The sequence below is a fragment of the Acinonyx jubatus genome, chromosome B3 (genome assembly GCF_027475565.1).
Source record: "Acinonyx jubatus isolate Ajub_Pintada_27869175 chromosome B3, VMU_Ajub_asm_v1.0, whole genome shotgun sequence".
NCBI lineage: Eukaryota > Metazoa > Chordata > Mammalia > Carnivora > Felidae > Acinonyx > Acinonyx jubatus.
This window is the reverse complement of record NC_069386.1, coordinates 57760718-57785282: the sequence shown is the minus strand read 5'-3', so window position 1 is coordinate 57785282 and position 24565 is coordinate 57760718. Positions and strand designations below refer to the sequence as shown.

Here is a 24565-nt window from a genome sequence, read left to right as displayed (position 1 = left end):
GGAAAAAGCAGCTTTGATTTAAAATTAAATAAGAATTTGTGGTCTGTTAAGGAAGGGCTACTTTTCATAAAGTAATACGACTAAAAAATTGCATCAGTCAACTTGAGAACAGAATAAAGAACAACCTGAATCACTTATGTTCTAGGCTGATTGAATCCACTTTAGGCAGTGCAACTGCTTTGGTATAATCCACTTAAAGTTTATACCAGTGTTACTGGTCTGCAATAAGATAAGAAACTTGCAATAACTTTAAATCCAGCTAAATGCTTCCTGCTTCAAGAGTGTCTTGCTACACAGACCAAACAACAACAAAACAAAAAAACACAACAAAAGCCTGCTGAACTGAACCGTGTACTTAGTAACATAGATTTATATAATAGTTCAAGATCCTAATCTCATCACATCCCAGCAACAAGCAGTTCATGGAGTGGCACCCACATGGGGAGTGAGCATTCTGAGCAGGACTACTCTATAAATTAAGGACTGTTCACACTGGAGAAATTTTGTACCTTTATAGATTATATCGTTTATGTTGAATTAAAGACCCTAATGGGAAATATGCACACCTCAAGAAAAAAAGCAAAAGCCCTCGGAAATGAGAAATGAACAAAAGAATGTGTTCGTAACAGAAGATCCCTGAATAGGTTTCAGGGTATATGAATTCCTCGAAAATATATGCAAACTTATACATATATGTGCAGTTTTTCTGGGTACAGGACTCACATTCTTAAAGAGGTTTTGTCCTGAGAATGGTTAAGAAGCACTGATTTAAATAAACAAATAACTCGATTCACTGAGAAGAGAGAGACCCAAGTTATCTGTGTAGAATGCTTTTGATGAAAGCAGCAGACAAGTATGCTGGCCAACTATCTGCTCTCAGATCCATTTCCACCCTTCCCCTACAGAGAACTGCATTGCCCAAGCTCATTTGCCCTTTGGCTACCAGTAGGGTTAGCCCAGAGAACAACATGGATACTAAAGGTGGGAAGAGGGGAGAAACCAGGTATTTTTTTCCTTCTTTGTTTTCTGGGGTATCTCCTCCAAGGTTCCAGCTCCACCTTCTGTTTCCAGCTCTCATTAGACAGCCAGGTTGTCAGATTAGCTCCCAGAGACAGCTCCAGCTTCTGGGTTCTGATAACACCACTTTCTTGCACTGTTCTTGCAGCCTTAGGAGTGTTGACGGCTTCCTTCTTCATCAGTTTTTGGGTTGTCTCACCAGGGCATGTTTGGATTCTCCTTTCTGCTGTTACCATGTAATTTCCTATTTGAAAGACCCAGGGTAGGGGCAGCTGGGTGGCTCAGTCCGTTAAGTGTCTGACTTCGGCTCAGGTCACGATTTTGCGGTTGAGGAGTTTGGGCCCCCACACGGGATCTGTGCTGACAGCTCAGAGCCTGGAGCCTGCTTTATTCTGTGTCTCCCTGTCTCTCTGCCCCTCCCCTGCTTGCACTCTGTTTCTCTCAAAAAGAAGTAATAAACATTGAAAGACCCAGAGTAGGTTTCTGTTTTCCTGGCTGAACCTTGACTGATACCCCTCAATACTATCCACCTAAATACTGTACCTGCATAAGGTGGTAAAGTGTAATATCAGGTGGCAGGACATTAGAGGCAGTATACTGTGGGAATAGAGCAGTTTTTAGCTTGGGATAAGGAGTTAATGCCATCTTCAGTAACTGGGGATCTACTTTCTTCAAACAGGTCTCATTTTCATCATTCTGAACAACCTAAATAAAAAGATCACATGGTACAGAGTAAGGGTTTTCTCTTTCCCAAATTTAAGTTCTTTTTTCACAAGAATGAAACAAGGTTAGCTTGAAAAAATACATGGAAATGAAAAAACCAATGGTCAAGGAGTTAGAAGCCAAGAGTTCTCATTCTGGTTCTAGGAAAAGCTAGCTGGTGACCCTGGGCCAGATATTCAACATCAGGCCTCAGTTTCCTCACCTATAAGATTAGGAAGTTCAACTAGATCAGTGGTTTTCAAACTATATGTGAAAAAACTGTTTGAAAAAAGGCTCTGCTAGTAATATGTTTAGAGTATTTTTTATTTTTTAAAATTTTATTTATTTAATAAAATAAATATGCACATGTGTGCACATGTGTGAGCAGGGGAGAGGAGCAGAGGAAAAGGGAGCGAGAGAGAGAGACCATCTTAAGCAGGCTCCGCACTCAGCATGGAGCCTGACATGAGGCTCAATCCTATGACCCTGGGATCATGACCTGAAATGACATCAAGAGTCAGATGCTCAACCAGCTGAGCCACCCTGGCACCCCTTAAAATATTTAAAGAGTAAATAGTAAATATTTTTATTTAAAAAAAAAAAAAATTTTTTTTAACGTTTATTTATTTTTGAGACAGAGAGAGACAGAGCATGAATGGGGGAGGGTCAGAGAGAGAGGGAGACACAGAATCTGAAACAGGCTCCAGGCTCTGAGCAGTCAGCACAGAGCCCGACGCGGGGCTCAAACTCACATACCACGAGATCGTGACCTGAGCCGAAGTCAGACGCTTAACCGACTGAGCCACCCAGGTGCCCCAATAGTAAATATTTTTAAAGGAAAAAGAAAACCACTTGACTAGATGACTCCTACCTAGGTTTTTCTCCCTCAGTGCTCAAGTTATTCTATGACTATTTTTTGACAGGTGATTATAAACAGAGGAATAGATAACCATATGAATTAAAATACATTGCAATAATCTGGAGAATGTAGTATTATATTAAATTAGCATCAGTAAGAAGCTTTTAAGGATTAGATGTTAAACAGCATCCTTAATTCAGTTCCCTCTAACCAGGCATACTATGCTTACAAAGAAGCAGAGATGGGCAAATTTCCACTGGGTCCCTTAAGAGTTTATATGGATAGCTAAAAATTATGATTTCCTTTTTGCCTAAGAGTACAAACAGTAGACAGTAATTCCTAAGCCACACATCTAAAATACAGTTACTCCCAGGAGCAATCAGAAACTGACGCGCTATCCTTAAAACAAACCTGGAGTTTAAAAAAGAAAGGTAGGGGCACCTAGGTGGCTCAGTCAGTTTAGAGTCTGACTCTTGATCTCGGCTCAGGTCATGATCTCACAGTTCATGAGTTGGAGCCCCTCCTAGGGCTCTGCACTGGTGGTGCGGAGCCTGCTTCTGTCTCTCCTTCTCTCTGCTCCTCCCTTGCCTGTGCTCTCTCTCAAAAAAATAAACTTAAAAAAATAAATAAATACCAGATATACACACACACACACAATTGATTCTGTTTCTCTGGAGAACCCTGACTAATACAAGGCTTCTGAAATCCATAGAGAGAGAGAGAGAGAGAGAGAGAGAGAGAGAGAGAGAGAGAGAGAAAGAAAGAAAGAAAGAAAGAAAGAAAGAAAGAAAGAAAGAAAGAAAGAAAGAAAGAAAGAAAGAAAGAAAGAATCTCTACACCACATATTAGTTCCCTTTCAACTTAAGAGGATATAATATAAAATATAAAACTTCATCCTTTGTTTTATGCTCTTTAATATGAGATACTTATAAGTAGTTATACTTGAATATCACAGGAGGTCTAGAAAATCCATAGATATTTCTGCTAAATTTAAAATCAGTCCTATTTTGCAATAACAGGTAAAAGTGTTATCCGTACCTGGCTGACACCCCCAGGGGCATACATTGTAGTAGCAAGGGCCAGGAGAGTATGTCCTTCCAACAGCATACTGCTTACACTGGCCTGGTTGCTGGGAATCAGTATCTGAGCATTTGCAAGGCTAGCCTGGAAGATCAATTTGGGATCTGGAAAACAAAAGAGTAGGTTTTTTTCCTTAAGAGAGTTATATAATTCTGAGAAGGAAATTTTCCCTATCCACAGTATGAAGGACTTTCTAAGTTTAAAAGCAATAAGAAAACATCAAAAGGGAAAACGAGAGATTTGTCCAAATAAAAATAAACTTCTATTTAAACAACTGAGACAAACAACTGTTCAAACAAGTGAGATAAACAAAAGCAAACTAAAAGGAAGTAATGAACTGGGGGGGGGGGGGCAGGCGGGGTGTGGAATTTTAACAACAAATTAACAACAAATGATAACCTAAAATTAATGTCTTCAGCAAAGAGCTCATACAAATCAATGCCTGAAATACTGACTCTCACAGACAGACTGTCACGATGTGGGAGCTTAATAAACATTTGTTGGATGAATGCAGGCTAAAAAGAAAAAAAAGGATAGAGAAAATAACCAGAACAAAATACATGAAGACAGATCAAGAGTTGCCTGTGGATGATTATCTACCTAGGCTATCTACCTGCAGAGTTTTACCTTTTGATAGTTGTCTGTGGCGTCCAATTTTTCTTTACAATAAACATATTATCAACATCAAAAACAAAACAAAACAAAAACCCCAACCCACATTATGAAAAAATTCTTTATATTGCAAAAAAAACCCAGAATTACATAAAAGTGAAAGATTGGCTGTTGACATTCCTTGCCTGTGTTAGTGGCTTTGCCTGTCCCCTTTCCCAAGTGGAGTCTCTGGAATAATACCAGCTAAACCCTCAAGGGGGGCGGGGGTTACAGGGCTTTTCTGATTATAACCAGAGCAAAGCTCTCCTTCACAGCTCCACTACATAAGACAGAACAATCCAGACATACTGTGGTTTGTTTTTTTTTTTAATTCCATCTGGAGTTACTTACTAAAAAATTCAGGGCAGACACCTGGAAGACAGACCACTTCTTCATAGAAAAAGGGTGTCATTACCAGAGAGCAGGAATTCACCCTGTGATAAACTGGTAAGATGAGACATATCCAGAAAGAACAAGCCTGAGGTTGAGGGGGAAGGGAACACTAGCACACATGCTGTCTGGCTTTTCTTGGCTGGCAAGAGGGCAACATTTTTGGTCTTCTGCTTTTTAAACAAAGCTTGAACCTAGGTTATAGTCAGATGTTTGTCTATAGACAAATGATTTATTTAGAGAACACAAATTATGTGCCATTTAACAGACCATTTAGCCAGACTTTTTTTTTTTTTTTTTTTTTTTGTTAAGAGACAGCATGAGCAAGGAAAGGGCAAAGAGAGAAGGGGACATAGAATCCAAAGCAGGGTCCAGGCTCTGAGCTGTCAGCCCAGAGCCCAAAGAGGGGCTTGAACTCATGAAGCACGAGATCATGACCTGAACCAAAGTTGGATGCTTGACCGACTGACCCACCCAGGCACCCCGACATTTTTGTATTTAATACAGTACACCCATACCTGTTAAATTACTGGAAACTTGTCGACACTGAACTAAAAATTCAAACCAAGGGTGAGCTTCATATAATTCACTTTTTTCCAAAAAGGGACAATTTGAAGGATTAAGTCTGTATATAAAACAAAGGAACAAACTCTGGTTAGCACACAAAATAAGACGGTTACAATCATGTTTGCCCCAGATGATAACTAGCATTTAAAAAGGAATTTCAGAATTAAAAGTAAATATAATATACTCCAATCTTGTGTTGTGTTTTACTTATTATTTATCGTCTAGAAATAGAGAAACATTTAGAGACAGATGATTTTATTTATAATGTGTTTACTTCCATGATGAAATTTTACCAACTCTGTAAGATTAACAGATACTTTGTCCTGTCATATTTTATTATTTTAAACAACAAAAACTTGTCAGCATTTTCAAACTTCAGAGGCTTTTAAAAACTTCCACAACTACAGAGAAGCTAGGACCAAGGAATTAAGTCTCAGGATAGATCCTTTGAATATATGACTTCTAAATCTTCTCTTACCAGCAGCTTTGGGGAAAACATTTCTGTGTCTAAATAAGCTTCAATGATACGAACCAGAAAAATACCATCTATTTGAATTCTTAGTCTTTAATACACAAAATAAAATAAAAAGGTTCTCATTAGCACCTAAGGGTGGACTCTGAAATCAAATCTAAGTAGAATTAAATCTGGCTGTGCCATTTATGAGAGCCATGTGCTGTAAGTAAGGCACTTGGCCTCTCTCAATGCTTCAGTTTCCTCATCTGTGTAATGGAGATTGGAATAACCACCCGATAGGCCTTTTGTGAAAATTAGATGAGATAATGCACGTAAAGTACTTAGTCTAGTGCCAGGAACACTGTAAGTACTCCTATATTAGAGACATAGTCTTGTTAGCACTGACCCAACAGCAATTCAGAGCAGCCAGAGTGATCTTGGGCAGTACACATAGATGTATATCTATCTATCTAAGTATCAATTTAGGAGTATACCTAACATACCTTGCAGTGGTTTTGAACTCATAACCTTCTGTTAATCTTACAGAATTGTTTAGCATTCGTTTGCCTGGTAATGAAGGTATCAAGTAACTCCAAGTTAACTTTCAGAATCTTCCTCTCTTTTAAACTTTTAAGGCATTTCTTTCATTTTATTCTTTGTAGTTATCTTATAGGTTAACAGACATGTTACAGGATTAACATCACCAAAAAACATATGATAAGCAGTTTGCTGAATGCAGCACTGAACTAAGGTACCAAGTATTGGAGTGAAGGGGCACTATTTCAAAAAGATCAGTATTCCTCAAGGGAGTGTTTAATATTTTCCTAAAAGTTACATTCAGAAGTAGTATGGAAAGAGGAAATTGATTTGTGCTGCGCAAGGACAAATCAATTCTCAATACTCACTTGTAACGGTCAAGATAGACATAGAGAAGATACTGCAGACTGTGTTCCAAACAATAGAGAATGAAGTGAGAATGGAAATCCCAACCTTCTTTGGACCTGTAGTTTTGAACGGGGAGAGTATCTTGCATCACACCTCCAATGCGGTTCAGTCTTAGGAGGAAGAGTTCAAAGTCTTCTAGTTCAGACTGAAGAAAAATCCCACTCCTGTTGGGCAGGTTTCAGAGGTGGCAAGTTACCAAGTTGCTAGACTCAGGGCAGACCAAACCACTTCCATTGTGGAAGTCTCAGCTACTTAAAAATAAGGATTTACAAATTAAGACTGCCAAGTCTTGTGGTAGGGTCCCCTCCCTAATGTAAGAAAAAACAAACCTCAAAGCAACCTGGCTATATGTGTATGTGACAACATCCCTCACAACCTTGTAACAGGAGACCACTTAACCAGAGTACATGTTTGTGTGTTACCATATATAGGAGACAAAGAAGTATACAGAAAACTACACCACGTGGCGTTCAGGGCTCAGTTCTCCAGGTACGAACCCAACTGAGCAATGCTGGCAGGAATAAAGTTACTTCCTGGAAAGAAAAGCCTCAGCGTCACGACTATCTGTCTGAGAATCCTGCTACAGTCTCACTCTATAAATCTGTTCTGACACATATATATTTTGCTAGTTTCTGATGAAGACTGGTGCACCATCTTAGTATTTAAATCACAGTCTAGAGTTATCTTCATTATTTCAAAAACCTAATCTAAGCTATCTCCATTTTCTTTTTTTTTTAATTTTTTTTTAACGTTTATTTATTTTTGAGACAGAGAGAGACAGAGCATGAACAGGGGAGGGTCAGAGAGAGGGAGACACAGAACCTGAAACAGGCTCCAGGCTCTGAGCTGTCAGCACAGAGCCTGATGCGGGGCTCGAACTCACGGACCGCGAGATCATGACCTGAGCCGAAGTCGGCCGCTTAACCGACTGAGCCACCCGGGCGCCCCACTATCTCCATTTTCTTATGATTTTAACTAGAATTGCACAATCCACTATGGCAACAGTGGTTAGCTCTTGAAATTAGATGTTTTAAGCACTGGGAATTTCCAAAATTCCCAAACAAAACCATTTAGAAGCTAAAGCAGAATAATTTAAATAGACCAACAACTAAACAAGAATAGAAATTTGCATTTAAATATTACTTTTTACAAATTTACTGTTAAATTTATATACTATACAGAGGGCAATAGGAAATATATAATGTGGCATGTACAGAAACACTATGTAACCATCACCCAAATAATAGAATATTATACCTTGGTGTATTCTTCCCCCATGCATGTCCTTTGCTACCCCCAGAGGTAACCACTATCTTAACTTTGTAATAATTATTTTTAAAAAAATTTTTGTAATGTTTATTTTTGAGAGAGAGACAGAGACAGAGACAGAGTGCAGGTAGGGGAGGGCAGAGAAAGAGGGAGAGAGAGAATCTGGAAGTAGGCTCTAGGCTCTGAGCTGTCCACCCAGAGCCTGATGCTGGCTCAAACTCATGAACCATGAGATCATGACCTGAGCTGAAGTTGGATGCTCAACTGACTGAGTCATCCAGGTGCCCCCCTGCCTATTCCCAACTTTAAAAAAAATTTTTTTTGAAGTTTATCTATTTTTGAGAGAGAGAGAGAGACAGAGTGCAAGCAGGCAAGGGGCAGAGAGAGAGGGAGACATAGAATCTGAAGCAGGCTCCAGGCTCCCAGCTGTCAGCACAGAGCCCGATGCGGGGCTTGAACTCACAGACCAAGAGACCTGAGCTGAAGTTGGACGCTTAACTGACTGAGCCATCCGGGCACTCTTGGATTTGCCTATTTTAAACTTTATGCATAAATGGTACTATCTGGATATATTATTCTTAGTCTCATTTCTTTTATTGAACATTGTGTGATTTACCCATGTTAATACCTGTGAGTACAGTTTGTTTTCATTATTTTTTTTTTATTTTATTTTTTAAAATTTACATCCAAATTAGTTAGCATATAGTGCAACAATGATTTCGGGAGTGGATTCCTTAGTGCCCCTTACCGTTTAGCCCATCCCCCCTCCCACACCCCTTCCAGTAACCCTCTGTTTATTCTCCATATTTAAGAGTCTCTTCTGTTTTATCCCCCTCCCTGTTTTTATATTATTTTTGTTTCCCTTCCCTTATGTTCATCGGTTTGGTCTCTTAAAGTCCTCATATGAGTGACGTCATATGATTTTTGTCTTTCTCTGACTAATTTCACTTAGCGTAATACCCTCAGTTTGTTTTCATTGTTATATAGTACTCCACTGTAGGACTGTAACTACATTTTATTTATCTACTCTCTACCTTTGATGGTCAGTGCAGCACTCCTAGATTTTTGGTAAAATAATTTTATATTTCCATGACTACAAATGAGGAAGACCATCTTTTTGTATGTTTATTGGCCATCTGTGTTTCCTCTTTTGTGAAATGCCTATGTATGCTGTTATCTTCCCCTCCAGATCCAAGCTCTACTCTTCTCCTATCCCTGGAGGCTCACCTGCACAGAAGACTCTAGTACCCTCAGGCTTCCATTTTGTTTTGCCTATGGAAGACCCCCATAAGAAGAGAAGAGTCAGAAAGAAGAGAAGATGAGGATACCTTGGCTCTTTCTGTGCTGGGTGACTGCAGGTTGCCTGACACTCTCCACTAAGGGACACAACTCTTGCCAGGCAGCTCTCTAGGTCTCAGTAACCATTCTCCTTGACCCCTTAGGCCGTTTAGAAAGCATACCCTACTCCCAAGGTCATGAAAATATTCTTCCATATCTTCTAAAAGTTTTATAGTTTTACATTTATCATTTGGGTTTTGAAATCTACTTGGAATTGACTGTATGCATGAGAGAAGGCAGAAAGTCCAATTAAAAATAAAAGTCCAGGGGCGCCTGGGTGGCACAGTCGGTTAAGCATCCGACTTCAGCCAGGTCACGATCTCGCGGTCCGTGAGTTCGAGCCCCGCGTCACGCTCTGGGCGGATGGCTCAGAGCCTGGAGCCTGTTTCTGATTCTGTGTCTCCCTCTCTCTCTGCCCCTCCCCCGTTCATGCTCTGTCTCTCTCTGTCCCCAAAAAAATAAATAAACGTTGAAAAAAAATTAAAAAAAAATAAAAATAAAAAAAAATAAAAGTCCAGTTTAAATCCAACCCCCCCCCCACAGCTATCTTGTTACCCCAGCTCCCATTTGTCAAAAAAAATGTTCTTTGCCCGCTATTCAGTGCCACCTCTGTCATATATAAAGTGAGCATGCATGTAGAAGTTTGTTTCTATGCTCATTATTCTGTTCTCTGGTCTATTTGTCTATCCTTGAACCAATACTCTCACTGTCTTGGTTGCTAGGGCTTTAGAATAAACTTTTATACCTGGGAGGACAAGTTCTTTTTCAGGGCTATTCTTGACCCTCTGCATTTTCATATAAATATTTATAATCAGCTTGTTAAAATCCACAAGAAAACCTGCTGGGATTTTTATTGAGATTGCATTATATCTAAAGATCAACTTGGGAAGAATCGACAACAGGCTTGTCTTGCTCCAAATCTAAATAGAACGTTTGTGGTGTTTCACCATCAAGCATAACGTTAGCTACAAGATTTCTTTAGATACCCCTTTCACATTAAGGAAATTTGCATCCACTCTTAGTTTGCTAATATGTAGCTTTTATGATAAATAGATGCTGAATTTTATCAAATGCTCTTCTGTATCTAACAGGGTGGTAGGAGTTTTTCCTTTTAATCTCTTACTGTAGACCTAATTCACTAATGTCATATTCCTGTTGAATCACACACATACTAGCTTTTTAAATAAATATTAAGCCAAATATTTGACAACCATGCAAGTTATATGCAATTTTACTTTTAGTAAATAAGGAAAGGATTTAGTGCAATAGAAGGAACAGCAAATAGAAAGTCAGAGGTAAAAGAATTGAAGTCTGTAAGTAACTGGCTTGGGCAAAGCTCCTAACTTCTCTAGATTTCACTCTCCACATCTTCAAATTGATTAGGACAATACAGCTACACTTCCCTAAAAGTATAAATATAAAATAAAATAAATACATGGGGAATAAGCTTCAGAAACTTAAAAATTAATACACATGTTATTGTCTCATTATATTATTTTTATAGCCTTAGGAAGATAGATTAGGTTTAGCCTGTGAAATTGCTGATATTCAACCATTTTTGACCCACACAAATGGCAAGTTCACATGGTTCAATCTAACAGAATTGTTTTTAGCAATTAATTAAAAATTTCAAGTCTTCACATCACTTCAAGAGCTACTTACCCTTCACTAATTTTTTTCTTTTTTTAAGTTTATTTATTTTGAGAGAGAGAGACAGAGAGAGTGCAGGGCAGAGAGAGAGAGAGAGAGAGAATCCCAAACAGGCTCTGCACCATCAGCACAGAGACTGATGCAGGGCTTGAACTCACGAACCACAAGATCATAACCTCAATTGAAATGAAGAGTTGGACACTTAACTAAGCCACCCAGGCATCCCCTCACTGATTTTTTTTTTAATTTTTAAAAATTATTTTCTTAATGTTTGTTTATTTTTGAGAGAGACAGAGAGAGACAGAACGCAAACGAGGTAGAGGCAGAGAAAGAGGGAGACACAGAACCTAAAGCAGGCTTCAGGCTCTGAGCTGTCCACACAGAGGCCGATGCAGGGCTGGAATTCACCAACTGTGAGATCATGACCTGAGCCAAAATCGGGTGCACCCTTCCCCCTCACTAATTTCTTAACTGAACAGTCCTCTTTAGTTAGAATCCACAGGCAGCACACAGGTGCAGTGACAGTAATGAGAAGAGTGGGAGACATTACATGACACTAAGGCATCCTCTTCTCAGCTCGTGCCACTTGGTCCTTGTAGCTCCAATGACAGCTGACCATGTCAGCTACAGTGTGAGAACCTATTCACTAACACATGGTGTTAAATGCATGTGATCTTAAATATTTTTTTAAAAATTATTTATTTTGAGAGAGAGAGAGCAAGCAAGCGAGCATGAGCAGGGGAGAGGAAGAGAAAGAGAGGGAGAGAGAGAGAATTCCAAACAGGCTCTGCACTGACAGCGTGAAGCCTGACATGGGGCTCAATATCTCACAAACCATTAGATAGATCATGACCTGAGCCAAAATCAAGAGTTAGACACTCAACTGAGCCACCCAGGCACTCCAAAATGCATGTGATTTTAAAACCTCAATATATGGTAACACTTTATAATTTTAAAATACTATGAAACAACATTGCATTGGATTTATGGCATTTCAGAACAAAATTTACACCATTAGTTTTTTATTGCCCTTCCTTGTATTCATCTCCAGTTACAATACCTGGCCAGCTTATCTAAAATTTCATTCCTCATGTAGTTGTTGCAGCAAGTATTCTGATCAATAACCTCAACAGTCAGAAGGGGCCATCTGTTCTGCTGAAGTGAAGCACAACTGTTCTGGGTCTGAAATTCTCCAGTCCACAAGATAATGCTTGACCAATCATGGCGAGCTGTGAGGTATCTCCAGAGGGCTTCGGGAGAATATGATTTGTACTCTGCATTAAGAATAAAATACATTTTAAAACAGCAATGAATTATGATTATTGACACAAAACTCAACAATAATTAACTTAATAGATTCTTCTTCCCTTTTCTTAATATAAATAAAAACTTTGGAGGCACATGGGTGGCTCAGTCAGTTAAGTGCCCGACTTCTGATTTCGGCTCAGGGCATGATCTCATGGTTCATGGGATCAAGTCCTATGTTGGGCTCTGCACTAACAGCACAGAGCCTGCTTGGGATTCTTTCTTCCTTTCCCTCTCTCTCTGCCTCTCCCTGGCTCATGCTCGCTCACTCGCTCTCTCTCTCTCTCTCTCATTAAATAAACAAACAAAATAACTTTGGCTGTAATAGTTAACATGAATTTAACATTCTATACATAACTACTATTACTTGTTCCCCAGAGCCCTCATGTGATACAGATCCTTAGTTTACACAAGAAGAAACTCAAAGACTATTGGAAAAACACAGATGTCACTTTGAGGCTGGCTAGAGAATTCTTAGCCTTGAAATTTCAATTCACTAAACCATATGGCTTTTCTCTTTCACTGTCACATTATAAATCTCTTACAAAAACCTTGAGATATCCCAGAGTCGTGGGATTGAGCCCCATGTCGGGCTCCTTGCTGAGCATGGAGCCTGCCTAAGATTCTCATTCTCATTCTCTCTCTCTTCCCCTCTCTCCCCTCTGCCCCTCCCCAGCTCATGCACACACTCTCTAAAAATTAAAATAAAAACCTTGAGATAAGAGGTCTTCATGCAATGACTTGCATTTTAAAGTAACTGAGTATTCTTCCCCCAAAAGGAATTCCAAAATGGAGACTCACCAAAATATTCAAATGCCTAATTTAATTCTCATACAATATGTTTAAATTTTAGGTTCTTTCACACTTGCCTTCTGGACTTATCCTGGGGAGAAGGATGGATTCTTGTGTTAGTTGATTCCACCACTGAGCCCAATTTAACACAACTCTGTGGTCCTGTTTGTTAAATTTATCTTTAGGATCATGTTTCAGGAGTGAGTCCAAAACAGATTTGTGCTTGAAAAAATGCTGCTCCTTCATCCTATACCTGAAACAGTGGTATAAATTTTTTTAATTTTGGAGGAAAAATCTGCTCATGAACTTTAACTCTTTTAGGAAACACATAATTCAATACTATCATTTTTGTATTTATTATCTTAAAAATATGTATGTAATTATACAAATATTGAAATGAGAGGAAATTCCCTGAGTCCCTTCTGGATGATATAAGTTTTATCTTCATAGAGAATGTAAGCTCAGTTCCACATAAAAAACCTGTGCTCACTAACAATTATAAACAATGTCCACAATATTTTTTCCATATTATCGAAAGCACGCTAATAAGACTACCTGGCAAAGGACTGGATCTGCGCATTTTCTTGAAAATGTCCTGAATAAAACTTCTCAACTTGATGCACGAAGTCTATAGTTCTCTTTTCATTTTCCGAAAAATAATTTTTTTCTTTTAAAATTTCAACCTTGAATAAAAAGTAATTAAGCAGTGACCTCACAAAAATCAATCACAGTTGCAAAACAAATGTCATGAGATTAAATGCCATTTAAGAATTGTATTTTGAATTTTTGAAGTGTATATATATTCACACAAATTTTCTTTTACCACAAATGCAAAATGATCATTAAAAATAAAAGGAATTCTAATACTTTTACTTACTAGACATTAGTCGAATATTAAAATAATTCATTTTGAATTTTCACCAAGGTTTACTAGAAGATGTAAACTACATAGCCTCACCTTTACCTACCAAAAAGTCCCGTATATCTTTATCAGTTGTATAGAAGCAGATCTTGAGCAACTGGTCTTTTACATCAAAGCCCTGTAATAAACAGAAAAATTGAAAAACCTTTACATTTTGTAAAAGGACTATTTTAAACATAAATATATGTTGGATAAAGAAATACTCTATTACAGACATGTACCCTGTTAGAATTCTACAGCTTTTCTGTTCTTGTGAACACTCATACTCTAGATTTACCTTACGTATACACTGCCTATCCCTAAAGTCCTTAGCCATTTTGCCAGAACAAAGGCAGCAGATAGAACAATTTAAGGTAATGCTAGGCTACCATGACCAAAACTGCAGGTATCTGCTATAATGATTCACTTGAAAACAAAAGTCAACGCAAATCACAATGCTTGCATGGTTTCACTCTGTACCTCTAGAAAGTTACCATGGACAAGCCAAGACCATGCAGATTAGGGCCAGGTCTCAGCTTAGTCCAGGCAGGAGGCCTACCTCCGGGACTTCCCCTTCTCAAATGAAGTAAAACCACAGAGCACGAAGTAAAAGTATAAGCCATTAGCTCAAATGGAGACGTAAGGGGTCACACGAACAACCCAGAATGTTTCCCAACAAACGAGGTTCTGTGCACACTTTGACATGTGTGAAGCCTTCTAGGAGAAGCACTGTCTCCTTCTAGTCAAAGTGCCAAGTATAACAGAGAATAAATGATGGAAACTCCCAATAAAAAAATTTCTTCAAAAAAGTTCTCAGTACCAAAGAACATTTCTGACTATTTCCCAGTAAAGGCTATATAAATTTTTCAGTTTCTGACACAACTATGAATACAAATCAATTTTTATATCAACCAGAAATTGCATTCAATATAGAGAACTTTTCTTCCATTAGAGACTTTAAGATCAGACAGTTTATGCAACTCACCATGTTCTTCAAAAGTTCAGAGGCTTCCTTTATGTTGTTCTTTTTCAAATTGTCAAAGACCAAATTTAGGCCTATTCTAATCAGCTCCTCAAGTCTTTGAGCAGAATGACTGTTAATCCTGAAGAAAGCCTGTGCCTCTGGTATTCTGTTGTTCAAAATAGCATCGGCAATAACGTCCTAAGAAAATGAGGAAACATATTTGCCTTTTAAGTTCCTTTTTATTTCCTTATTATGATTATCAACATGGGACTTATATATTTATTGAGCACCTAATAGACTTTTATTGAAAATCAACCACTAGATTTGGTGCTTTGCACAGGAGAGATGAAGTTGACCAAAATACAGGCTATTAGACTAGTGGAAAATATACAAATAAAGTATTGAGTATAGTCTTGTATGATAAAGGCGACGATGCAGGTATCCCAGGGTGCTAGAGAGGAGGGTCCAGAAGAGGAGCATCTAAATAAAAGAGGTAACAACAAAAGAAAAGTCTTCCTAGTAGAGAGGACTAATGAGGTGAAATTTAAAAGGCAAGTAAGCATTACATACATATATTGAGGAAACAGGACAAGTGTCCCAAAAAGAGGGAATATATACCGAGGTATAAAGGCAAGAAACAGTATCACTCTTTAGGAAACTCCAAATTACTCAATTTAACTGGAGAAAAAACTGGACATAGTAGCAGATGAGATTTGAAAGAAAAGCAGAGGTTCCATCATGAAGGGTGTTATATGTAGGAGATGGATTGTATCCTGAAATTTATGTGGAAACACTGAAAGATCTTAACAGCTAAGGGTGACATAACCAGATACATATTTTAGGAAGAATGTTCAGGTAGCAATGTGGAGAATAGACTACAAGGGATTCAAGCTCAAGACAGTAAGGCATTAGAAGGTTACAGCAAAAATCCTAGTAAGAAGGAATAAAGACCTACACTGAAGACATATACCCTAGACAGAACAGAAGAGGGACTTTTTTTTTTTTTTTTTGAGAGTGCACACGTGCACAAGTTGGGAAGGGACAAAGAGAGAGGGAGAGAGAAAGAATCCCAGGCAGGTTCCACCCCATTAGTACAAATCCCAATGCCAGGCTCAAACTCACAAACCAGGAGATCATGACCTGAGTTGAAGTTGGATACTTTACCAACTGAGTCACCCAGGTGGCCCAAATAGGGGCATTCTTAACCCGGGGCTTTCAAGGAGTAGGTAAATCCCATGAAGGCTTATGCAAAATTGTATGCATGTGCACATGCACACAATCGCATGTATATTTTTGGAGACAGAGTCCACAGCTTTCATCAAAATACGCTATAACCTTTCAAAAAGTTAAAAATCAATTATTTTGAGCAAAAAGACCAGAGGACGAGGGATGGTACCTTGGAGCATATTAAAGGGTGAAAAATAGGAAGTGAAACCTGCAAAGGAGACTGTAAAAGAGAAGCCAAAAACAGTAGAGGGAAAATCAATCAACTTTCGGATAGAGAATAAGAGATACAGAAAAAGCAGTCACACCAGCTACTTCCCTGTTCCTCCACCCCAAGAACAGCAGTCCTGCGAACCTGACAGTATGTCAAACTTATCACTTTCACTCTCTACTGAGTTTGATCATCTATCTGGGTTAAGCTATTTTGGTCTTTGTCTTTCCAAAGCCAATACTCGACAGGTGGGTGGAGGGATTCTTCCAGTCCCCAGTCATAAAGAGGGCAGCAGCACAGTTTGGTTGTACTAACTTCTATAAAAAGAAAGTCAAGGGGCGCCTGGGTGTCTCAGTCGGTTAAGCGGCCGACTTCGGCTCAGGTCATGATCTTGTGGTCTGTGAGTTCGAGCCCTGCGTCGGTCTCTGGGCTGACAGCTCGGAGCCTGGAGCCTGCTTCAGATTCTGTGTCTCCCTCTCTCTCTGACCCTCCCCCATTCATGCTCTGTCTCTGTCTCAAAAATAAATAAACATTAAAAAAAAAATTAAAAAAAAGTCAAGCAGGTGAGCTAGAAAATTTAACTGGCAAGATATCTTAACTGGAATCTGAGATAGGACTCAAACTGAGTATATGTCCAAGAAATAATGCCATAAAATAAAAGTTTCCTAAGATCAAACTACCAGCAGCAATGCGATTTACCCAAAGGTCAGGCAGAATGCTTAAGTCAAAAGTGCCAGGCCCTAGCCATTGAAGAAATATCGTGAAGAGTGTGCCACTTCACATAGGTTTGGGGTTAGGTGCTTGTCACTGGATCTAAGTGGGCAGATCTGGCATTAAGAATTCAGAGGGAACTTCTCTCTGTGTTCTCAATTACATACACAAGCTTGTAGACATAAATTTGAATTCATGCCCAGAGATCTCCAAATCTATAAAACCTAAACTCCAAATGTATAAAACCTTGCTAAAGATTCTGAATCACAAATGTACAGATTCTAAATTCTGGTTTTCAAATTGTTTTCTCAGATCCTTTAAATCTGGCAAATAAAAGAAGTAGTAATTACTCATATTTACCTCAACACTGAGTTTCTTCCATATATCGCTTTCTCTTACTTTGGGGACATTTTCATTTACATCATATTCATCTACGGTATCTATTATCTTCCAAGGAAACTTTATCATGAAGGTTCGAAGTTCATTAATGTAGCTGGTCAAAATGTTCACTCCCTGCTGTAGATGTTCATCTAGTTCTGTGGAAAACACCAATTTGCCAATTTCATATATATAAAAATGTACGTGTGCATATACATATAGGGAGAGCAAGAACTAGAGAAAAGGAATAAACCCTAAGCTGTTATAAAGAATTCTAGAAAAATGCCAAAAATTAAACTCGGTGTTTTCAAATTTCAAACAAAAAAATCTGAGCTTCTTCGTATTTACCAGTAGCTCTGTGTTTTAACATAACCCTTTTCACAATAATTAGTCCTTTCTGTCAACTTGGCCAGTATTGGAACCTATTTCAATCAATTATATACACTGACTCTTCTCAGCTTTAGGAAATAGCAGTCTCTTGGCTTATATTTTCTTGGGCAATAGGACCACTGGGATCTCTGTCCTGACACACGGATAGGGCAGTTGCACCCCTCTTTGCTGCTATCTTACCTTCATTGTGAAGAAAAAGCTCCTTTATTTGTTTGTTAAGAAAAGACAATGTAAGATTAAGCAACTGTTCTGAAAAGTGTTTGCTTTGGGTTTCAGAATCACTTTCTCTAATTGCTGAGCAAAGTAAATCCAAGGCTGGTGTCAGCTTTTCCACATCTGAGAAAGAACAAAAGAAATTAACATGAACACCAGTATTCTTCTAATAAAACTAACATAATCAAAAATATGTTAAAATTTTTTAGGAACATAACAGATGTATGTCTATTGGACTACCTGATATAGAGGACAGTGCAGTATGAATGGATACTATGAAAGACACATAATACAAATATATTTCTTTTTATTTGAGAGAGAGGGAGTGCATGCGTGCACTCATGCAGCAGAGGAAGGATGGGGGGTGGGGGGGGCAAGGAGATAGATGGGGGGGGAGGGAGAGAGAGGGAGGGAGAGAGAGGCAGGGAGAGAGAGAAAAGAATGAATCCTAAGTGGGCTCCACACCCAGCTTAGAATTCAACTCAGGGCTCAATCCCACAACGCTGGGATCATGAGCTGAGCCAAAATCAAGAGTTGGATGCTCAGCCTACTAAGCCACCCAGGCACCCCACAAATATATTTTATTTGAAATAAAAATTCTTCCACAGCTCAACGGGTAACTTGGAAACAAGCTTGTTTGACTGTATTACTGAGCAAAAACAAAGCTGAAGCACAAACACCCTTCTGTTTTGACATGTATTTGGAGATAGGTAGGAAGACACTGCTTATTTTAAGAACTGACCTTCCCTTAAGGCCTGGTCATGGAAGTGTAAACAATGTAAATGAATCCACCATTATCAGTTGTCATATCGTATCTATGTCATTCTGAGATCACACATATACCAGCCAGTATACTAGGGAAGGGTTGCTATATCACAGTTACATTTGAGTTCTTGGCAGGCAGGAATGAGAAAGAGGAATCTGCAACAAATTATACATCCTATTTAGAACAAATCAGTAGCATTCCCTTAAATAACAGGTTACAAGAGAAAGATATTGCCTGGAATGTTATCCTTTTTCACTTTCGTTCATTTTTAGTTTTTGTTTGTGATTTACATAGTTGTCTGATTCATCTGCTTATAGTATAATCCTGCCACAAAGTATTAAAACACAAGATAACTATTATTCCTTCAACATCTGCATTTTTCAAGTTTTATACCCTACTACATCCCTATTATGTCAGCAGTTCTTGAACAAAAAACAGTAAGTGGGTAAAACTCATCTAAACACACAGATGTTAGGGAGCCTGGGTGGCTCAGTGGGTTAAGCATCCGACTTTGGCTCAGGTCATGATCTTGCAGTCCATAAGTTCGAGCCCTGCATCGGGCTCTGTGCTGACAGCTCAGAGCCTGGAGCCTGCTTCAGATCCTGTGTCTCCCTGTCTCTCTGCCCCTTCCCCACTCATGCTCTGTCTCTGGGTCTCAAAAAATGAATAAATTTTTAAAAATAAAAATAAAAACGCAGATGTCTAGAACTGTATAATGGTGGTAGAGGGGAAGGAGATAATGAGGGAGGAGAAAAACACATTCATGTGCCAATACATTAATGTGCAGGGAATGTGGTTCAACTCTTTGCACTTAAAAACAACTTCCCCAGGGAAGCTGATTATAATGGTATTTCCAGAAAACTTCCTTTGCCCCCAGAAAAGGATCTGAAAAGCCCAATCCAAACTTTTGAACACTACATTTATGAGATGCAGTAAATGATGATCAAAGCAGTCAGAGGGAGAAGGATAAACATGTCTTCCATTCAGCTAGTTTGTAGCATAGCCTCTTTGGCTGCTGGTGGATCAGTAAAAACCACTCAAGTACCAGAAGTGCTTTGAAGGATAGGGGTAGAAAAGTACCGAGCATATTACCTTTCTTTATCAGTAACAGGGCTTCCTGGCTAGGAAAATTTTCTAAACGGTAAAATGACTCCGGGATAGATCTCCTTCTCCATCATTAAATGTGGCAGAATTAAAAAAAAAATTTTTTTTACAAGTAGGTATAGTGAAAACAAAATTAAAAGGCAGAGAACACAAAAGGATGAAGACGATGCTATAGGTTCAACAGTACTCTATAAGGTTAGAAACCTGCTAACTTTCAAAGCCCTAGCAAAATACTACTTTAAAATTTTTTATTTTTATTCTTAAGTAATCTATTTTCAACATAGGGCTCCAACTCACAACTGCAAGATCGAGAGTTGTAGGCTCTATTGACTGAGCCAGCCGGGCACCCCAAAACACCACTCTTGTTTAGAAATCACTTATTCATCATATGATCACATGTTGAATCCTTTCTCTCCACATACTGAAAAATCCTACATTCGGCCTTTAAGCATTCCTCATTTCTTTGCCACTCTTGTAGCTGAGTATCTTGTTCCAGTAGATTCTGGTGTGGGTAACTGGAAGCTGCTGGCACAAGGCCTTGAATGTGGTGTTTGACACTGTTTGATAGTTTTCACTAATTGCGGTATGATAATTACTTTCTGCATGCTCAATGACTTGGCAATCTGGACTTCGTTTGAAACAATTACTGAATCCTATACATCTTTATGACTAGGCAACTGAACATTGTCATCTTAATAATAGTGAAAATGTTTTTAATTTTTTAAACTTTTTAAAGTTTATTTTGAGAGAGAGAGAGAGAGAGAGAGAGAGAAAGAGAAAGCAGGGGGAGGGACAGAGAGAGACGGAGAGAATCCCAAGCATGCTCCCTGCCATCAGCACAGAGCCTGATGCAGGGCTTGAACTCACAAACTGTGAGATCAGGACTGGGGCCAAAATCAAGAGTTGGATGCTTAACTGAATGAACCACCCAGGCACCCCATGAACCTGAATCTTAAGTACTCCAATCACCTGGGCTGTAGGTGGTGTGATGGTGAACTTCCACTCTGATCTCTACCATTCCAGAAGTTTTTAGGCTGAAACTGATGTTTTCAATGCATACAGTAATGGTCTGTTGCCTGTCTATAGTTTTGGCATAAATCATACAGAAGCCACTGGAATAAAGATCTTTCACATTGGCCCTTAAAGCACTGTCACATGGTTCTGTCCAAGACTTCAGACTTCCATCTACATCCTCTGGCTGGGGGTCACTTGCTTCTTTCCATAAATGATCAGACTTAAAATTTTGTTTCTTGGATCTAAAAATCTATTACCCAGGTGACTGTTCTGTAATGAAGACCCAATCTTCTACCTTCTATCTTCACAGGTATGAACTGACACATGTTATTCTAGGCAAACGCATGTGCTACCCCTTCCCTGAGGAGATCATCAATTAAATAGTAGCCAGACATTGTTGAACACCTCATTAAATTCCCCTGGGGGTGCATGAGTGATGAATTTAGCAGCTATGTGTACCTTCTCCTCATCCGACACCCAATCCTCGAAGTTGGGCATCTTGGGCTGCTTGGACAAGCAAAAAACAAGGCCAGTATCCTCCTCTCAAAAAGTTCACAAAAATTTTATGAAGTCTTACCTGCAAATGTTAGTGATTCTACTTACTATTAGCCATTGTTTACTGGTATTATTAGTAACCACCATTTTACTGACCACCTATGCTATATCTTAAGTATCAGGCTTGGTGTTTTATAAGTGCTAATTTTTTTTTTCATTTTCAACAATGCTGAGAGGTAGGTGCTGTAGCCGTTTTCCCATAGATGAGGAAACTGAGGTTAAGAAGCATTAAAATAGGGGCGCCTGGGTGGCGCAGTCGGTTAAGCGTCCGACTTCAGCCAGGTCACGATCTCGCGGTCCGTGAGTTCGAGCCCCGCGTCAGGCTCTGGGCTGATGGCTCAGAGCCTGGAGCCTGTTTCCGATTCTGTGTCTCCCTCTCTCTCTGCCCCTCCCCTGTTCATGCTCTGTCTCTCTCTGTCCCAAAAATAAATAAATGTTGAAGAGGGATTAAAATAATTTGCCCATGCTAATTTGGTAAGTAAATGGCAGAGCCAAAATTTGAACTTCAGCCTGTTTCCAAAACCATTCTCTTAAACATGCAGGTGAAAGCAGGAAGTGCAGGCTCCTGAAGCCTCCATTTGGCAGCTGCAGGCCCTAATAAAGGGATTCCTGTTTATCTCAGCATTGGCTCCACCTGCAGAATTGCAAGAGAATGATGAGAAACCTAAGATTGCCTTTGAGACAGCTGGTAAGCTATTCCCATGCTGGTTTCCAGACTCATCCCCACCATTTAGGGCAGAGCAGTGCAGGCGAGAGGGGAAGGAGGAGGAATCACTGACCAAGACCAAATAGTAGAAGTGAATAATGACCAGACAATTGCTGAGGGAATTCCACTTACCACAAACCAGGCCTTTTTCTACAAATTCAAGCAGACTTAAAAAAAGAAATCAGATGGGTGCCTGGATGGCTCAGTTGGTTAAGCGTCCAATTTCCACTCAGTTCATGATTTTCCTGCTTGTTTTGTTCAAGCCCCACGTTGGGCTCTTGCTGACTGCTCAGAGCCTGGAGCCTGCTTCAAATTCTGTCTCTGTCTCTCTACCCCTCCCCTGCTCACACTCTCTCTTTCTCTCAAAATTAAACATTAAAAATTGGAAAAAAAAAAAAGAAATTGGAGTATTAAAAAAAAAAAACAAGTTAGCAATGCAAAAGGAAAGGGCAAACTGGGCAAGCAAGATGAAAGAAAATGTTTTTTAAAAAAGAAAATTTCGAATCCACAGTGTCAGTGAGAACACTACATTGATGGAAAAAAAGCAGGCTGTTGTTTTCTCCATGTAACTAGAGTACAAGTTGATAAAACTTTTCTGGGGGACAATTTCTCAAAGCATTTAAGAATATAAATCATGTGTCTCTTTGACCTGGAAATTTCACATCTACACATTTATCCCAGTAATTGTACATATGTGAAATTATACACACACACACATACACACCCACACAGCATTTATAGCACACTACCAACAATAGTAAAAATTGGAATCAATCTAAATGCCTAATAGGAGTATGGTTGGGAAAATTATAGCATAGCCCACAGAATGAAATTCTATGCCACCACAATTAAAAGGAGATCTATACCAGCAAGAGACCAAAAAAAAAAAAAAAGATTATAAAACTGTAAGTGTAAGGAAAAACATACTTTATTACCCTGTACCTCTAAGGGGAGGATGTGCATGGCTACCTGGTTGAAGAATAACAACTAGGTTTCCTGTTTATTAAACACGAAAGCCAAATCTTGAAAAGAAGCGTTGGTAAAGCAGCAAATAAGCAGAAGAGTTAACCTGAAAAATTTATATATAACAAGTCTCAATCCATAACTCAGGCATCACTAAATATCTCAGACAGTTGCAAGAGTGAGCAATTTTGCAAATGAATTTTGTTCTCTTTTGAATGAAATTCTCTTGAATTTGAAAGGCCATTTCTTCCTTGTATACTAAAAATACAAAGCATAGTACAGGATATGAACAATAAATAATCCACTTAGAATGAGAACATTTACAGATTCTTACAAGTCTCTTAAGAGTCCACGAAATACATAAAATGTCATGATTGACTTTTGACAAGTCAGTCACCAAAAAGCACAATAATTTGAAAATGACTAAAAAGGTAAAATGATAAATACAAATGCAGAAGACTTTTCTACTTACTTTTTAAATATAAATGAGATGGAAAATGATCCAAGTGATCAGGTACAGAAGATTTTGAGGATGGATTCAAAAGATTTTCTTTGCTCTTCAAAAAGAAATCTACTGTGTCCAGCTGACGATTTTCTATCCCAGCCTGAAACAGGAGAAAATCGGGAAAAGTTACAATAGGAAAAAATTAAGGATATAGATTTTTTTTTCAACTTTATAAACTTAACGTACTGAGACTGCAAGAGACACAAGGCGCTCTACCCTGCAGCAGTACCCCGGTTCTGGTGAGGATTCTGACAATGACTAATCATGCAATCTGCCCAAGTCTCCAACTTTGCTGAACATCAGTTTCTGCTTTGGTAGAAACAGGAGGTTAGATTAGAAAACACTTCCAGCTCTACCGTCTGTAATTCTAATTCTATTCAAAGCCAGGTTCTTGGGGACTATTATTACAGTTAATTTACAGTCCATTTGAATTAAAATGTTAAAGCATTTTATGATATAAACTTTATGATATAAAGTTTACTGAAAAAGCAGGCTAAAGACAGACTCCCAAGGCGCCTGGATGGCTCAGTTGGTTGAGGGTTCAACTCTTGATTTCAGCTCAGGCCATGATCCCAGGGTGATGGGATCAAGCCTCATGTCGGGCCCTGCCCTGAGCATGGAGCCTGCTTAAGATTCTCTCCCTCTCTCTCTCTCTCTCTCTCTCTCCCCCTTTGTCCCTCTCCTCTGCTCATGCTCTCTTTATAAAAATAAAAAGATTTTTTTACAAAAAAAATAAAAACAGACTCCCATTTCTGATAAGGCATATTAAGGAAGCTTTCCATACAGTACACTTAAAAATCACAGATTAAAACACACACACACACACACACACACACTTAAATGCTCAGTTGAACTGCAAACAAAAAAATTTTCCCGGGATAACAATGAGGGGAAAGACAAATCCAGAAAACTGAATGCTCTAAAACCAACTGCTGTCTGAA

The 24565-nt window shown here is 38.9% G+C and overlaps 1 protein-coding gene across 2 annotated transcripts in view; it reads right to left on the bottom strand.

The window, feature by feature from the left end:
- Positions 1-24565, bottom strand: part of SPG11 (SPG11 vesicle trafficking associated, spatacsin) — an 86095-nt gene that overhangs the window by 37068 nt on the left and 24462 nt on the right. For both annotated transcript variants that reach the window (XM_015064823.3, XM_053224076.1), the window contains 12 exons: positions 23592-23724; positions 17979-18134; positions 17391-17566; positions 14906-15082; positions 13988-14059; positions 13575-13702; positions 13097-13272; positions 11983-12196; positions 6626-6829; positions 5218-5324; positions 3617-3762; positions 1561-1722 (listed from right to left, as the gene is read on the bottom strand). In XM_015064823.3, coding sequence (XP_014920309.1) covers positions 1561-1722; positions 3617-3762; positions 5218-5324; positions 6626-6829; positions 11983-12196; positions 13097-13272; positions 13575-13702; positions 13988-14059; positions 14906-15082; positions 17391-17566; positions 17979-18134; positions 23592-23724 — 1851 coding nt within the window. The remainder of the gene's footprint in view (positions 1-1560; positions 1723-3616; positions 3763-5217; positions 5325-6625; positions 6830-11982; positions 12197-13096; positions 13273-13574; positions 13703-13987; positions 14060-14905; positions 15083-17390; positions 17567-17978; positions 18135-23591; positions 23725-24565) is intronic.